Raw genomic sequence first — 17550 nt, forward strand, 5'->3', positions numbered from 1 at the left:
AGAAAAAATATTTCTAAAATAATTTCAAAAATAGCAGATCTACCAAACTCAATGAGTTTATGGATTGGCATTTTTTTATGAAATTTTTTAAAGTATAAAATCAGGCTTAAGTGACTAAAACCAGAAGAAGACAACACTTATGCCATATGAAAATATTACAATATCTAAAATCCCATACCATATTTAGTCTCATACGAACATAATCCCAGATATAACTGAGCAGCGTATGAAGGAGTGCCCCATAGTATAGGTACAATGCAGGCCGATGGAGTGACATTACTTTCTTTCCACTAAACCCAATCTGATCTTTTCCATTAAGTCACAACGCAATGTACCAGATCACCATGTTCCCCTACATACGCTGTTCATAGCATGTGACCTCGTGAAAATGTCGAGTCTCGAGACCCACTTTGCTGTGTGAGTCAGTGCAAATGTCTCAAAGGTCTCCCTCTTCTTGTCTGTACCATCTAATAAAAGCAGAGGGGCCGTAAAAAGCTAAAATTCCAACAGTTTCCAGCCTCTCAAAAAGTGATCACTGAACTTTCTTGTTGAGAAAGGCCTTACTTTGTGCTCTGTGAGGCGTATCGCAAGTCTGTCAGTCTGGCCTGGTCATTTATGGTGATGGACTAACACGCACACACTCACACAGACACAAGCGTAAGGCTAACCTACATCTCGGAGAGAAAATCCCAGCACTGAATGTCAGACACCTAACGACCCACATCCTCCACTCTCTCACTAACTCAAGCTGATGGACAGAGAGAGGAAGAACTGCGCAATACTATGTATGAACTACTCTGGAAAAGCTCTGCTCACCCCTAAAACTGTGTGAAAATGAGGGAACATATATTTTTTTTAAATTGCAAAATGTGCGCACACACACACACACACACACACACACACACACACACACACACACACACACACACACACACACACACACACACACACACACACACACACACACACACACACACACAATGTGGTATTAAGTGTGAGTTCCTGTGTGTGTGTGTGTGTGTGTGTGTGTGTGTACAAGACAACAGGAACAGGAAACGTTCCTGTTCACATACTGGTCACAAAATGAACCAGCATTTTGCTGGTATTACAATTCAGGCATTTAGCTAAAGGCTGGTGTTCATTTTCCATCAATGGTGTCAGCGACAAGCCAAAAGATCTCTTTACAGATTCTCATACATTCCCACATCCTCTTCCAAGTTAAGTGTCTGCTGGTGGGAAGTGAGTGTCTGAGATGGTCTGGGAAAGAAGACTTGACGTGTACAAGGCTAGGCAGGCCTGGGCATTCCTGAATGTGTGTGCAGAGGAGAGAGGAGACGATCCACGTATGAGTGGGTGTATGTGTGTGTGTGTGTGTGTGTGTGTGTGTGTGTGTGTGTGTGTGTGTGTGTGTGTGTGTGTGTGTGTGTGTGTGTGTGTGTGTGTGTGTGTGTGTGTGTGTGTAAACTCACATGCAACAGCATACCTATGCCCTGGTCAGCCTGTGAATATATATACCTATCTGATAGTGTGTGTTTATCCTGGCAGAGGAGGAGGCGGAAAGTCAATGAAGGGTGTGTGTGTGTGTGTGTGTGTGTGTGTGTGTGTGTGTGTGTCTGTGTGTGTGCGTTTGTGTTCTAAGGGCGACAACCTAAGTATCAGTCTACCTAGCCAAACACACAGACAGGCAGATGCACACGCACACGTAGCAGCACACACACACGCACGTGCACACAGAGATAGCAAACCAGACAAAGCATTGTTGAGTTCACCTGTGGACTATTACACACTGGTCCCCTATCTGAACTACAGGAAGCCACTATCAAGGACAACAATAGGGAGTGTGTGAGAGCACGCGCGTGTGTGCATGTAAGATACTAGGCATGTGCGTATGTTTGTTTGGAGTAAGTGAATATGTGTGTATCTGTGCATGACGGTGTGTTTTTCTGTATGTGGGCATGACGTGTGCACATGAGTGTGTGTGTGTGTGTGTTTGTGTATTAATGTGTGTATGTTTAGGTAATGTAAGGTTGCTATTTGATTATGTGAAGCCATAGCAACACTCATCAATTGTGCGTGTGTGTGTGTGTAGGCTGAGAGTATCTTTGGAACAGGAAGTACACAGCACAAGGAGGTCTGTTTGGACCAGAGGGTACATCTTTAACACTATGCTTTCACAACATCAGAACTGTTTGTAAATGTGGCTAGACTACACTGCCCTACAAAGACAAAGTGCAGCAACCACATTTGTGGAGATACTGATTTATTTATTTGTCTCAAAGCACACACACACACACACACACACACACACACACACACACACACACACACACACACACACACACACACACACACACACACACACACACACACACACACACACACACACACACACACACACACACACACACACACACACACACACGATATAGGGGGACAAACAATTACCTCATGAATAGATATACTGTACAATTAGTGCAATATCACTTGTGTGCTGATAAACTATTTGGCTGGCGAGTTGAAACACAAGCATTTTTATCAGTTTGATTCTTTGTCTAGTTACTGCACTTTGGCTTTTGTAGGGCAGTACACACACACACACATATACACACACACTTGGGTCCAAGTGTGTGAGATCATGTGTGCGAGTATAATGCATGAAAACGTTTGTGACTGAGAATGTCTGTCAGTTTGTATATGCATGAAAGCAAGTCATCATAAGAACAATTGTGAGTGTGTGAGTGTGTGAGTGTGTGTGTGTGTGTGTGTGTGTGTGTGTGTGTGTGTGTGTGTGTGTGTGTGTGTGTGTGTGTGTGTGTGTGTGTGTGTGTGTGTGTCTCCATTCAAGTGCCTCAAAGTAACCTGACAGTCTGTCTTGAGGAAGCATGCCTGCCTCGTGCTGCTTCAATAATGCACACTTCCAGCACTTAGCCTGCCTTCTGTAAATAAGGTCACCACAGAGGAACGTCTCCGTCAGACTGCTCCAGTCTGTTATTAGGAGCCATCAGTGGGTGGACAGCTAACAATTAGCAGATATTTGCAGGGTGCTAGTCCTGGGGGGGAAAGGCATTCACCACTATTTCAAGTAAGCATTTAGTGGACTGCACACACAGTAAAATCCTGTGTGTTAATCCAACTCTGAAAGGGTGCAAATGTAACCAAATAGTCCCAGAAGGATCCATTTGGTTACATCTGATCTCAGAGTTACAAATGCCCTATTTTGGTGTGTCTTTATAGGCAAAAAAAAAATCAAAAAATAACATTAACAATTTTACAAAGAAGCAATAGCAGATGTCCACGTTTTAGATCAGCTATTTTCAAAGTATATAGGGTTAAAGTGGTTTACACTCAGGATTTTACTGTGTAGTTAAATAAATATATACAGTATGAATGGTTTTGTGCCGATGTCATCCATGATAAACTGTAAGTAAGTAACACTGTGATGTGCAAAGATGTGTAGAGTTGAAGAACCCAAGGCCATTCACCACAGCCGGTTCACTTCACAAACTCAAAACATCTTTACAACACACCGGTTGTGAAAAACGCAAGTGATTAAAAGTGCAAAAAAATAAACCAGAAATGGATCCTTAAGGCAGCGACATCTGTAGTTTAACTTGAAGAGTTTAAAGATTTACCCATATACGGGTCCATTTTTACACACTAACATTGACTATTTTGCTCAGTCAAACTCATGAATGAACGTGTTTAAAAATAAACAGTGAAAGTATGCCGTTTGAAGCGAGGCAGTTTAAGTCTGACCCCAAACAGACAAACAGTGGAGAAGCCAACAGGTCCAGGCTCGCCTCTGGTTGGTAAGGTTCCAGACAGGAGTAACGGTCAGCCTCTGTGATGTGTGTGTGTGTCACGGCTAAAAGCACAGGAATGCTCTCCCAGGGTTTCTAGTTACCAGCAGCAGGCTCACACTGAGACCAGAGACCACAGCCGTGCAGATCGTCTGATTCACAGTAGCCTCAACCCATACACACACACACACACACACACACACACACACACACACACACACACACACACACACGCACCGCATCCTGTGTGTATGTATGTGCTTCACAACTCCAGGGTTTCGGTTCTGGCCGTGACTGTTATCACATAACTGGCTTTCTTTTTAGAGAGAGTGCACGTGCTTGCATGCCATGCACACACGCATGCATGCACACACACACACGCTCCTCCCTCGCCTCTGACCTCCCTGCCACTCTCAACGGCCTATTAATTATCCAATAAAACAGGAATGCATAACACACAAGCACCAGCTCTCTCTCTAACACACACACACACACACACACACACACACACACACACACACACACACACACACACACACACACACACACACACACACACACACACACACACACACACACACACACACACCTACCTTAAGGCTACAGCAGCAATTAACAAAGTGTATTTAATGTCAAAACAGCGTGAATGGAGGGAGATGTGATGTCTTCTTTAAGACAATCTGTCAACTAGTGTCGCGACTACAAGGCTGATGATGGACATCCGTGTGATAACAATATATCTGATGGATATGGAGTCATAACGCCATGTCTGATGGACATCTCGTCATAACAAGATATCTTAGTGGACATTGTGTAATAATATGATGGACATTGTGTCATAACAAGATATCGTTATTTATTTTTTATCCTGAAATCAAAACACATTCATATCAGCCCTGCTAATAGACATCATATCTACGCTCTGATCAACCTTGCTTAGATGGCTAAAGGATGTTAAAATGTTTGACGGAAAAGGGAAACACTGCCACCAAGACAGAGAGAGACAGAGAGAGAAGATGGACAAAACAGAGGGCAGGCTGGCGGCATACAGCTGAAGAGATAGGCAGGAAGAGAGTGTGTATCTACAATCTAGTGTGTGCTTGTATCTCAGGTGTGTGTACTGTGTGAGTGTTCTGTATTTAATCAACAGGGTTGATTAAATAGCGAAAAGAAACTCAAGTCAATTCAAAGGAGATGTAGTCATAACATTATACACATACTGGGACATCTCACTGGTATAACATACTGGTGCAGTGGTATAACACACTGGTCAACACTAATCATTCTGTCTTTTTCTTAAACACTGATGCCATCTACTGGCAGTTTCTTTTCACTTCCTATGGCTATGAGTACACTCAGAGAATCAGAGAATGTGTGTGTGTGAGAGTAGCCTCGTTCCCAGCCTTTTCTCATTTCTGAGGAGAAAAGCTTGGTCACGACCTAATGCGGAGAGTGTCTGTCTAATAGGGCAGGACTTCCGTCGTATGTACTTCCCCCAGAATTTTTTTTTTTTTTTTGAGTGAGTGAGTGAGTGAGTGAGTGAGTGAGTGAGTGAGTGAGTGAGTGAGTGAGTGAGTGAGTGAGTGAGTGAGTGAGTGAGAGAGAGAGAGAGAGGTGTGTGTGTGTGTGTGTGTGTGTGTGTGTGTGTGTGTGTGTGTGTGTGTGTGTGTGTGTGTGTGTGTGTGTGTGTGTGTGTGTGTGTGTGTGTGTGTGTGTGTGTGTGTGTGTGTGTGTGTGTGTGTGTGTGTAGGCGTTCATAGTAGTTCAAGAATGCTTTTACCTGGAAGGCTAGATGGTCAATCCCCACAGAAGCCAATATACAGTACTAGTATACGTGTGTGCGCAACTCACTGAGGTCCTCGGCCAGTTGGACCCTGCGGCCGGTGATGAGTTGCGTCTTCTTCTCTAGGTCTTCTCCAAAGTCCTCCAACACCTCCTTCACGTTCTTCTCTAGACGACGGACTGCAAGAACACAGACACACACACACACACACACACTCAGTACAACCTCAATATCCAATTCAACATCAATTCATTGGATTCTCTCCGTTCTCTCATACAGTAGTTCGATATGATGCCATCAACAAATCATACCATCCTTGCTTTGAATAAGACTAAATTGTGGTTAATATTTCAAGGCAGAGGTGTTATTGGCTGACTTCCTCCCACAATTTTATAATGGTTCCACCTAACAGTCTGCACTTCAGAAGCTCTGAAAATGAGTAGAACATTTAGTGGATGTCAATGCCTCCCATCACTTCAGTTTCGCCTTTGCAGTCGAGTAAATAAGTCTTACTGGACAACACATTAGTTGAAGCTTATCTAGCTAGCAGCTCTGCAGAAAGAGGGGGAGTTGAACAGTGAGGAGTAGGATGGAGGCGATATGTCCTCTCAGTGCGGGCTTCCCACTGGCAGGTGAGCCAGTAGGGGCAGCAGTGACACGACTACACAGAAATGTGTGGGGAATTTAGGAATTGGCAACGACTACATTGGTTAAAAATGGGGGGGGGGGGGGGGGGAGATGTGACACTGCTGGTCCTGTATCGGTCTTTGAGACCCAGTCCAACAGTCTCTTCTACATCCATACCTTCCGTGTTGGTGAGCTGCTGTCGAAGTGTGTTGGCTGTTATTAGCAGCATCCTCTGAATCCTCCAGAACAGGACCACATCGTTACACTCCAACTGAAACACACACATACCCCCACACACACACACCGTTTAAACACCAGCTGCAATGGCTTTTCGTTATCATTTTGTGACGTATTTCAGCCGGTCTTTAAACATTTAGTTCAATCTCTTCTCTCTCTAAGTTATGGAGAGAGATGGCACACACTTTGTCCACTGTGTCTGTCGACCAGAAATGGCTAAATCTCCAAGGCAAATTATGTAAAACAATGTCGGTAAGGTAAGCGGGGGTCTAACGTTCATCACTCATAGCAGAGCTGCAATGAGTATAAAACAATTGCAGAGAACTTGTTTGGCTTCGGCAAGCCTAAAACAATTTGACTTATTTTGAAGCATGCCAGGATCAGACGATTGAAGTCTGATCCAGCCAGTCGGTCCCTCCTCACCTCTGAGTCCACAAAGTGTCTCTGGTAGTAGTAGAAACCTCTCTTACAGAGGTTACAGTGGGCAAGGGCCTTCTGAAGGAAGTGACGACGGTACAGCTGGTGCCACGTGTCCTTTATCTGAACACACAGGAAGTCAAAAAGACAATTATTGACAGATAAAAGATCATCAAATATGAATTGACTTTGGACACATGATGGATATATTGCAGGCTGCAGATAACCTCATCCCCAGAGGGAAGTTCAGGTGTCACAGCAGCAACAGCAGCAAGGTTGAAACACAGGTAAAGAACAATAAATATCCTAAATAAGCTTGATATAATATGCAGTCACTGATTTTGTATCTAACTTCTAATAAAAATATTAATGAAAAAAAAGAAAAGAACAATACATATATTGGTACAGGTGTTCCTTTTTACAAGTATTTATGAAAGTATTTAAAATAAGTGTCGTCCATATTACGTAAGTATTTAAAATGTGTAAGTGTAATATAACATGAGATGCCATTGTCAACATTCCCTGAATGGATGGATGCATAGACAGTACAGCAAAAATGTAGCCTAATTTTGGTTGTGTTTCCAAATCAACATGTAGGTGCCATGAGATATATGGCACTTTTTTATTATGAAAATATATGGGGGGAAAAAAAAAATATTATAATTATTATTATTTATTTTTTTTAACGCCAAAACGATACATATCGCGGGACGATATCGGCACACCCCTAATTTGGCATTTTGTAGAATCGGCCTCTGGTCCTAATGGAATAAGCATGCGAGTGTTCCAGTGAGTCTCACCAGGACAGGGTCCACGTCCACCCCGCGTCCCTCCAGGTTCTTCCGGACAGTGGTGACCTCATCGTTGGCCAGGTAGGCGGTGTGGTCCTCGTTGAGCTTCAGCAGACGCTCCAGCTCATTTTTGGTTTCGTTGCGGACATGCTGTAAAAAGGTTCAAGGAGAGGCCAGTGAGAAGGGACTTCAGGGTGGAAAACCGTAACTTTAGTTCTTAACGTCATTTATCCTGGTGTCGTTATTTTGGCATGTTAATATAGACCTAGACCTTTATTATGCTTATCTATAACTGATCTGCAAGCTCAGAACGTATCGCATGTGATATTATAGAAGAGTTATTTTTTCAAAATCCAGCAAAAGTAACCAAGTACAAGCTGAGAACGCATCGTGTTTCCATGCATTTCTTTCATTCTGCACAGAATCAATGCAGGGTACAGTATATATACTCTACACAGCCTTGAGCTCTGACCTGTTCAGATGTTCGGTTTGTCCAGCCCATCCACCTCTGCTTCCAGTCTGGACCCACCATGTCACTGATCACTGACTCAGCTAGGAGGAGCGAGGGAGAGAGAGAGAGAGGGACAACAAGAGAAAAAGGAGGGAGAGGGGGAGATGAGAAAAGCACAGCCACATTTTGACTCGTGAGTTCTAAGTATGTCCATGTACATTACTTTGGTGCCAGTACTGTGTTAAGCCTAATATATTCTGTAGTACAACAGAGTTTCTTGCCAAAAAGAGCAGATCTACAAGCTGACAACTGGTCACAGTGCATCAACTGGATAAACAGGAGGGGGGGGGTAGTCAGTCATTCAACCTAATTAAGGGTTTTCCATTGCAGAAGACCTCCTCGCACGTTTGTGTGTTCATGCTTTTTTTTTTAAACTATATTTATTGGCATTTTAATCTATTGTGCAATAGTACCACAGATCCTGGAAGTGGAGCAAATTTCCACCAAAAAACAACTTATATTGAGACTACGGCAGCAAAAAGTGTGACTTCTACAAATAGCTCCACCTGTAGTTTATGAGACAATTAAAATATCGTCAAGATGAGTGTGAATGTATGAATCCATCATGGCTGACATACTGTCTTTAAGGCGTGACTGCAGTGTTTCGTCCATGAACTGGATGGCTGCGTCCCACTGGGGTTTGTCCGTGATGGAGCGATCCTCCAGGGCATTGTGCTGGATCACCCTCTGACACACACACACAATATAATGTACAGTATATAAACACACATAAGCGCGCGCGCACACACACGCACACACGCACACACGCACACACACACGCACACACACACACACACACACACACTTCAGCTGTTGTTGACACACTGGTATTATGAACTGAGTGACGTTTACAATATAAAAAACACATTAAAATTGTACAATGTAAAGTCTGTCTGCCAACATAATTGCCATCTCTAACTGTTAATAAAGAACCATGTCAGTGTTTACCTCGTCTAGCCTAACGGAAATGAGAAACATCTCTAGTGCTCTGAATGGTCCCGTCCAAATTTAGCCAGAAATATCCTGCCCTTTCCACACTGTGCCACAATTGTATCATGCTCCTAGCTACGTTAGTTAGCATACTTAACCACTTTCAACACGTTTAAAAAATAGCAGATCTACAAGCTCACAATGTGTCGCATTGTGACACGTTGTGAGCTTGTATATCGGCTATCTTGTTTGTTCCTCATCAGACAAATTATATAGGGCTGAAGTGGTCAACTACTACCCACATGATAAATTCAAACAACCCTGCCTGTTTCTTTCTCTATAAAGGGTACGGTAATGGCTTCCACCAGACCGTGCTTCAGTGTGGAGTAGGGATGTGGGTAGTGAGACTAGTGTGTTTACCAGGCTGTCCATGGCCCTCTCGTTCCACTTATGTCTCTTGATGCTGTCGTCTTTCACGGCTTCCTTCAGCTTGTCAAAGATGTCGTCCTGGTCTTTGCCTTTGTACTCCGCCATAAAGCGTGCAAACTCCTCCTGCAGCGTCTCCCAGGCAACCTGGTGGAGAATGAGCCATAAAGAATATTATCACCCCACTAAAATTCAGTTTGAGTTATGATTTGATCAGTTTAATACTTAAACAGACGGTCGAGTTACTGTACTACCTCCAGGGCTTTGTGAGGCAGCTGCTTATCTGTCCACTGTTTGAGCTTGATGTCCACAGTGGTGTTAAAGGTACCAGAGTTCATGGTTTGTGCGGCGGGAAGGTAGATGTTCTCGATCACGTGAGTGGACACGCGCTCCCACAGCTTCTTCTGCAAGATGGCTTCCCTGGGGAGAGATGGTGAGGTCAAAGGTTGTGTGACATTGAATGAGGATGGTAGACAGAGCTAGTTCTTCCAAAGGTTTAGGAAAAAGAAAATGTGACATTCAAAGTAAGTCAATGGGACTATATCCACTATATTCTTATAAGTGCACTATAACTAGTGATTATACACTCCAATCGCACCAGTTTGAACAGCAGGAAATTAGGAAGTGTGGTTTTGGGTACAATCTCTTGGAGGTATTTTGTTGTTGGTATTTTTTTTGTTTGTTTTTTTGACCTGCTCTCTAACAAGCAAACAGGTGAAAGTGCGTCCAGAGAGACGCTTCCAGCTGTCTGCTTTCTTTCTTTCCCACTAAGTGATCCTGAGGGGGCAGGAGAACAATGAGGAGAACAGGCGAGCGTGGGCCACTGGATCGCTCTCTACTATCGAGTTGCCTTCAGTCCCATACAGTGAGATTGCACTTGACTGTAGTTTCCAATACACTCCCCGGCATGAGGCCGTTATCCTGGAGCTAACAGCATCCCCCCGCCCGCCGTCTTGACCGCAGAGAGGCCCATGTGACAATGGGACAAAACCATCACCAGCCCCCTTCGGGACAGGAGAGCTGTTAAGCGTCCTTTGCTCATTTATCATAAACGCACGCTCATATTTCATCCGGCTCGTCCTCTCCTTTTGTTCGGGGCTGGCGCTCCTTTGCCATCGATGGCTGCTAACTATGATAGCACTGGCCGGGCCGGCTAACAGGGCCACCCCCTGTCCCATCTCTGTGAGCCATTCATCAGAGCATTGATCCAGCAGACCTGATGGCACACACACTGGGGACGGCCACAACACAGCGCATTCATCTCATTTAGACCCCCCCCCACAGGGGGTTGGGGCTCATACCTATACACTCATGCACATGTGTGAGTATAGTTGTGTGTGTGTATGTAGGACAGACAGAGTCTTATAATATTTCAACCTCAACCAATTAATAGTACGTAGGGCTCCAGAGCTGTTATGTGACGTTAAGCAGTTCTGTCTTAATTATTGACTTTTAATACAAACACTGTTTTATGTATTTGTTGTCAACTGTATTGTACCATCTAATGCCAAACTTGCCATGCCATTCTTTGCAGTGATCTTGTTAGCTGCGTGTACCACGTCTCTGACGCATATTATTCCAAAAGGACGCATTAAACTCACTATAGATGCATCTGGGGGACGCATGATATTTCACCCCAAAACAAACTATCTATTGGAGAATCCCCATTTTGTTTTGCCTTCAGAGCAGGTCTGAGTGTGAATTGATTAGAAAGTTGTAAATCGCCATGTGTGTACATTTACAACCACTAACCTCTCCACTTCAAAACAATGTATCAGTCCCGCCCGACATGCACTGTAATCTGTGCATGTGCGTGTGTGCTCAGCTGAGAGCAAGGTTGAGCTGAGAGAGCGGAGTTGTGTTATGCCATCATACGAGAGGAGCAGAAATTAGGCATAAGAATAGCAAGACAGGAGACATTGTCAATAAATGGGGTTATGGTGTGAGAGAGAGGCTTGATGCGAGTGTCAGAGAGAGATAATATCTGCATTACTAAACACCATGTCCAATACAATAAGAGCGCTCATCATAACCACCTGAACAGCCATCAGCTGGGTGAAGCTGAAATTGAATTTCCCCAGCTGGTTTAACTCTCTCAGTGCCAATGAAATAAAAATTAAAAAAATATTTTTTTCAAAGTAAAAAAAAAGTGCTTAGGAAGTAAGATACAGCCTTTTTCAGTTATAAGTTAAACAAGGAGTGGATGGGGCTGCAAATCTTCAGATAATGATAATGATACCCTAACCCTCTATATCTCGGGATATCTCGTTGTGTGGCACTGAGAGAGTTAACAACCCCCCCCACCCCACAGCGAGGCAATGAATCAAACATTGTAATGAGCCTTAAATCCAAGATCAGCGTCAGTATTTTCCAGCAACATGCAGTAAGGAGTAAGGGTCAATAACCACAGTGTCCAGATAATAAATGTAACAAGACGAGACACGTAAAAAGAACAAAAGATTGAAGACAGAACTTACCAGTGTTTTGGAGTCACTTGACTTAAACTAATGACCTCATCCAAGATTTCATTTTTGGCTTTTTCAAAGAGTTCATTCTGCAAAACAAAGGCACTTTTAGCCTCATATTCATTACAGCCATACAATGGACATCAACGTGTGTTATGCGTGAGACACATACGTGTATTAACCCCTAGGCTAATGTTGACATTTGCCATGTGCTGCACCAGATTGTGGGCTATATTATGTTTAGTTCATATTTGAGGTTTGTGTTCAGTGATGGTTGTTGCGTGTGGATTTGCAGGTGTTTCTCACCCTGTCCAACTCTCGCAGACGGGGATAGTTATTCTTCCATTCTGTCTCCAGGTTGAAGCGGGACGCTGAGGGGAGGGTGAGACAGTCAGTCGCCATGAACGCACACAAATCAACCGTTTACACCAATGATAATGTGAATAAATGTGAATATAGAAACTCGAGTGGCTCCATCAAATCTACAGACAGACATGTTTGTAGCATGTTTATTGAATGATGACAGTGTTGTTATTAGGTAATTATTACTCATAGTAACAAAACATTAATAATATTTTAAAACAAATAAGCGTCTACTCTGGGCCTGGCTGCACCAGTTGATCATAATTCCACTTCTAAGTTTGTGTGTAAAGTTCTCACTACATTAGTAAGAACTAGGTGGTATTAGTACTTTGAGGGGCTGATGAATGCCAACATTTAACCACTTGAATCCTTAGCATTCCTATTCTGGAGCAAACATTTTGTACAAATAGCATATCTACTGCCATCTGGACAGAAGAGAAGGAAGATGAGGGAGGAACGCTTTGAAAACCAGAGAAATGGAGTGATGCATTTACAAAAAGTTTAACCACATGAACCCTAGAGTCCCTTTTCTGGGCATGTCATAATAGGTTGAGCACTCTGCAAAAATATAAGTTCTACAAGCTCACATGATGTCGCATTGCAACGTGTACGTGTTGTGAGCTCGTAGATCAGCTATTTTCGACGAGATTCAGTGCAAAAAAGGAGCGGAGGAGTATAGATCCCTGGGGGACTCCGGTCAACTAAGTATGGGTTTAAGTGGTTAATCACCAGACAGGAACACTTTCCCACATCTGGTTGTGGCCAGGTGGTGATTTCAGCCTTATTATTATATCCTGATGAAACGCATCATCTGAGTGTTTCTATTGCTTTTTACCTTTGATGCTACGCTTCACCAAACTAATACACCATAATGATCAGGCACCGAGTGCATCGAGACAGAGCCTGCTTTGTCTTAAGCTGGTTTGATATAAAGGAAGCTTTCAAACTGCTAATGATGCCCATCTTTTAATAAAAGTGGTCGAGGACATCATACATACACACACAGACACAAACACACATACACATACACACACACACACACACACAGGCATACATGCTCTTAACTGGTCCCAGAGAAGGAGGGGATGGCGCCGATCATACAATCTTAATCAATAGCCAGCATTTTGCAGTCACACATGTAGTACAGAACACACAGATACGCACACATGCACATAATCCAAATTACATGATTCATGCACACACACACACACACACTCATCATAGACTCAAGTGTGTGCGACACACTCGCACACAAATGAAATGCCACACACACACACACACACACACACACACACACACACACACACACACACACACACACACACACACACACACACACACACACACACACACACACACACACACACACACACACACACACACACACACACACACACACACAGCTAGTGGGTCTACTCTCCCCATCCACATTGGAGTTTAGGCTAATTGCTGGGTTACAGGGCCACATTGGCGCCAAACTGAGACTGGGGGCCGATGGCGGTGCAGTTTTATTTTTTGACAGGCAGTGGATCGATGCTCTGCACAATTGAGCACAGGGACCAGTAAGTCACTCTGGCCATAAATCTCCTCTAGCGTTTGCCAGAGGCTGGTGGCTGTCAAGGCTAATTGTCGTTTGGGAGGCAGGGTGGAAACGAGAGGGGAGAAGTGTGGCAGGGCGGACTGACTTTAGGTCTGGGAGAAACAGACACGGTTCAGTGGGTAGGATCGGATGTACTGTACCACCAATACTGCCACCATTAGAGGTTCCACTCTAGTCTCTTTGTAGTTCATGCTTAGAGCACAGCACTACAACTTCCAGCATTAGAGATTCTATTCCATCTACACAGAGTTGGGGAGAAAACAGCTGCAGCGGGCAGATTTTTACAAACTGACAAGTCATTAACCACTTTCAACCAGGCATCCCCTAGAAATGAGGGCCAATATAGGTTCATATTTTTCAAAACAAATCAAAAACTCCCTACAACTATTTTATCACGTATTTTTGCTGCGTGACACCATGGTATGATTAAATACAGTACACAACATGTGTACACCGAACAACCCTACTTCCAACACATGCCCAGACGGCCACTCCACTGTACCTCCTGAATCACTGAAGCCAGGTCTTATATTATATTATATTATATTCCTTTCCAGGCCCATCTGAGTAAAGATGTCATAGACTGAATGCACATACTGGAGGTGCGGGGTGAGGGGTCGTACCTTTGAAGGCATCGGCCTGCTGTTCCACAGACTCTCTGACCATCTTCCAGAAGCAGTCAGACACAGCCAGACTCAGATTCTTAGTGGTCACCTGATGGGGCTTTAACATGCCTTCCCTAGCAATAGAGTAATACATAGTAAATAAGTAATAATACTAAATTATACTAATATTACTAAATTAATCTAATAATAAAAAAACATTTGTACTTAATTAAGTATGTATTATTATTATTACTACTATTATTATTATTATTATCGTGAAAAGGGGTTGTGTTTACAAATGAAAATTGCAATAAATTAGTAGAAAAAGAATGAAAGATTCATTCTTTTTCATTTTTCGTGAATTTTGTTTTCTTGCAAATGTAGTACTTTACAATCCAAACATGAAAAGGACAGGCCTGCTAGCTTGAAATGAAATGGACCTCAAATGTACCTCAATAGCCTTGAGTTCTGAAAGAAGTCCTCTTCATAGTCTTTAATGGAGTCTATGCTTTCCCCACTGCTACCTGGACAAGAGAAGACCACAACACTAGTATGTCACACCTGAGTTATGCATCTACAAGGTCACAATGCGTTGTGAGCTTGTAGATTGGCTATTTTCGGTGTGCAGCACTGGCGTACAACTAGGTATAAATCAAGCTTGAGAAACAGGAAGTGAAAGATATGCAATTGAACTAATTCAGGTCAGCAGTGTTTTCATTTTCTTACCTTTCCCTGTAACCACTGCAAAGTAACCCAGGGCCTTCATGGGGAACAGCTTGCCTTCCACTATCTGCTGGATCTGGAAGAGAAGAGAATGATCTCAATTTTAAATGTATTGTTGTTGTACTTGGAACACTCTTCATCTGCTCATTTCATCTGAAGTCATTGGCTTAATTGCTCTCAAAAAGTTAAAAAAAAATATCTTGGGATCGTTCATGTTTAATTTGTACAACTTATGATCATTTTTTCCATTCTTGTTTTCATTAGTAGGCTGAAACTAATGGAAATCAAGCTCTCTAGTTTAGCTCAGTGTGGTTTGGCCAGAATTAAGAAAGAGCTGAGCTCCCTCCTATGGTGGAAAGACATATTGCAGCCTGAGCAACCACGAGCTACAAACAGGAATCGCTTATCCTTATACAAACAAAAAATAAAATAAACATCTTTTTCCCAGTGGAAACAGGTACTAAAAGAGTATATTAATTACATCTTAGCTAGTGCTTGAAAATCAATGCATCTCCCCCAAGTATCAGTTTATTTGACATTTTATCTTTACACTATGGCCTTTAAACTGACATGCTTGTGAGTGACTTATAATGCATGACACAGAAGCAGGGGGGTTCAGCGTGTTGCTCAAGGACACAATGAAAATACCCTTGGCAAAATGCGAACTGTGCAACCTTTTCATTACAATACAGGACAGTCTTCCTCATTACTGTCCATCCTATCAAATGGTTTGTCCAACCATAAATTGAAGGAATCTCTGTATGTAGTATGTCTGTCTATCTGTCTGTCGGCGAACCATTCATCCAATTGACTTGAGAATTGGCGGGTGTATTGCTGAAGTCCCAAGGGAGTGCACTGCAGTGTCAAATTGTAACGCTGATTAGATGAATGATTCATTACAACGCTGCAAGCAGCACTTCCGGAGGCCAAGCAGTCTGCCCACTTCGAATGGCATGCGCTCTGAACGGGCACTAAACTAGTTACTACTAAAACTAAAAACGGTGTTCTTACTCTGTTGGGGCTGGCCATGTTCTTCTCAGCCAGGTCCACTTTGGTCAGGACAAAGATGGTCCTCTTTCCCTGAGGGTCCATCTGGCTGACCAGGTCTGTCACAATACTGCGCTCCGCATCCACACTGCCATCTGCACGGAGCAAGAAGAGGGAGGAAGGGTTTGAAAACCAGAGAAACTGAGTTATGGTCATCATGGACCATAAAGCACTTGGCTGTGAGAATGTTGTATTTACAGATGGTTTAAACACATGCGCCCTAGCATGCCTTTTCCGAGAAGGTCATAATAAGTCAACATTTGACAAAAATAGAAGATCTAAAAGCTCAGTGTGTCACAACAATGTGCATTGTGAGCTTGTAGATCAGCTGTTTTTGGAAAAGAGACTTGGTGTCAAGGGAAAAAGGAGTGGACCAAGTATAGAGCCCATGTCAACGTGGTTAATAATGTCTCACCCTGTATGCAGAGTATGATGGCGTTGGGGTTCGCCATGTAGGCCTTGCTGATGCTGAAGATGGTTTCCTTGGTGTCTGCTGCCATGCCCGCAGTCACCGTCTGCACAACGCACATTTAGTCATTCAACACATTGCTAATTAGACTGTGTGTGTTGTGTGTGTCTGTACATACTGTACTTGTGTTACTACTCTGTGAAGACAGTCACATTAAAAAGGTTTGACTTTAGACTTTTGGTTTGGTGCTAAAAATTTGGATTAGGGAACATTCGGCACTATACGGGTAGGCAAGTGTTAAGAGTTTAGGGCTTAAATTAGGATTAGGTTAAACATAAGGGTGGGACAATACAAGTTAAATGAAGCAACTCACGACACCGTGACAATACTTGGCCCTCGATAATGATAATATCACAATACGTGATATTTGAGAAAATCTATATGTTGCAAGAATTTACAGATCAGGTATAATTCATATTTTTTATTTTATTTTATTTGCTTAGGAAATATGCTTGGCAATGCGATAAACGATCTGATGTATCTGAATATACGGTAAAAAAATCACACCCTGTGTGAAGGTAGCGGCGCCTTTGATACATTTTGTCATTTATATGTGTTTATAATGTGTTTATAGCCATGTGTCACGTGAAGCTTGACCAATCACTTTGTTGACGCACCTGACCAATCAGAGCGTTGACGGGTCTGACCAATCAGAGTGTTGACGGGTCTGACCAATCAGAGCGTTGACGGGTCTGACCAATCAGAGCGTTGACGGGTCTGACCAATCAGAGCGTTGACGGGTCTGACCAATCAGAG

At 43.1% G+C, this 17550-nt stretch overlaps 1 protein-coding gene across 7 annotated transcripts in view; it reads right to left on the reverse strand.

Annotated features, from left to right (window-relative positions):
* Positions 1 to 17550, reverse strand: part of opa1 (OPA1 mitochondrial dynamin like GTPase) — a 53183-nt gene that overhangs the window by 18630 nt on the left and 17003 nt on the right. For all 7 annotated transcript variants that reach the window (XM_084065765.1, XM_084065769.1, XM_084065767.1 and 4 more), the window contains 15 exons: positions 16741 to 16840; positions 16290 to 16420; positions 15282 to 15354; positions 15007 to 15079; positions 14574 to 14689; positions 12294 to 12358; positions 12000 to 12076; positions 9777 to 9942; positions 9517 to 9669; positions 8745 to 8853; positions 8128 to 8207; positions 7665 to 7805; positions 6871 to 6987; positions 6388 to 6481; positions 5652 to 5762 (listed from right to left, as the gene is read on the reverse strand). In XM_084065765.1, the coding sequence (XP_083921891.1) occupies positions 5652 to 5762; positions 6388 to 6481; positions 6871 to 6987; positions 7665 to 7805; positions 8128 to 8207; positions 8745 to 8853; positions 9517 to 9669; positions 9777 to 9942; positions 12000 to 12076; positions 12294 to 12358; positions 14574 to 14689; positions 15007 to 15079; positions 15282 to 15354; positions 16290 to 16420; positions 16741 to 16840 (1606 nt within the window). The remainder of the gene's footprint in view (positions 1 to 5651; positions 5763 to 6387; positions 6482 to 6870; positions 6988 to 7664; positions 7806 to 8127; positions 8208 to 8744; positions 8854 to 9516; positions 9670 to 9776; positions 9943 to 11999; positions 12077 to 12293; positions 12359 to 14573; positions 14690 to 15006; positions 15080 to 15281; positions 15355 to 16289; positions 16421 to 16740; positions 16841 to 17550) is intronic.

The sequence above is a fragment of the Gymnoscopelus microlampas genome, assembly GCF_963454915.1.
Source record: "Gymnoscopelus microlampas genome assembly, chromosome: 9".
NCBI lineage: Eukaryota > Metazoa > Chordata > Actinopteri > Myctophiformes > Myctophidae > Gymnoscopelus > Gymnoscopelus microlampas.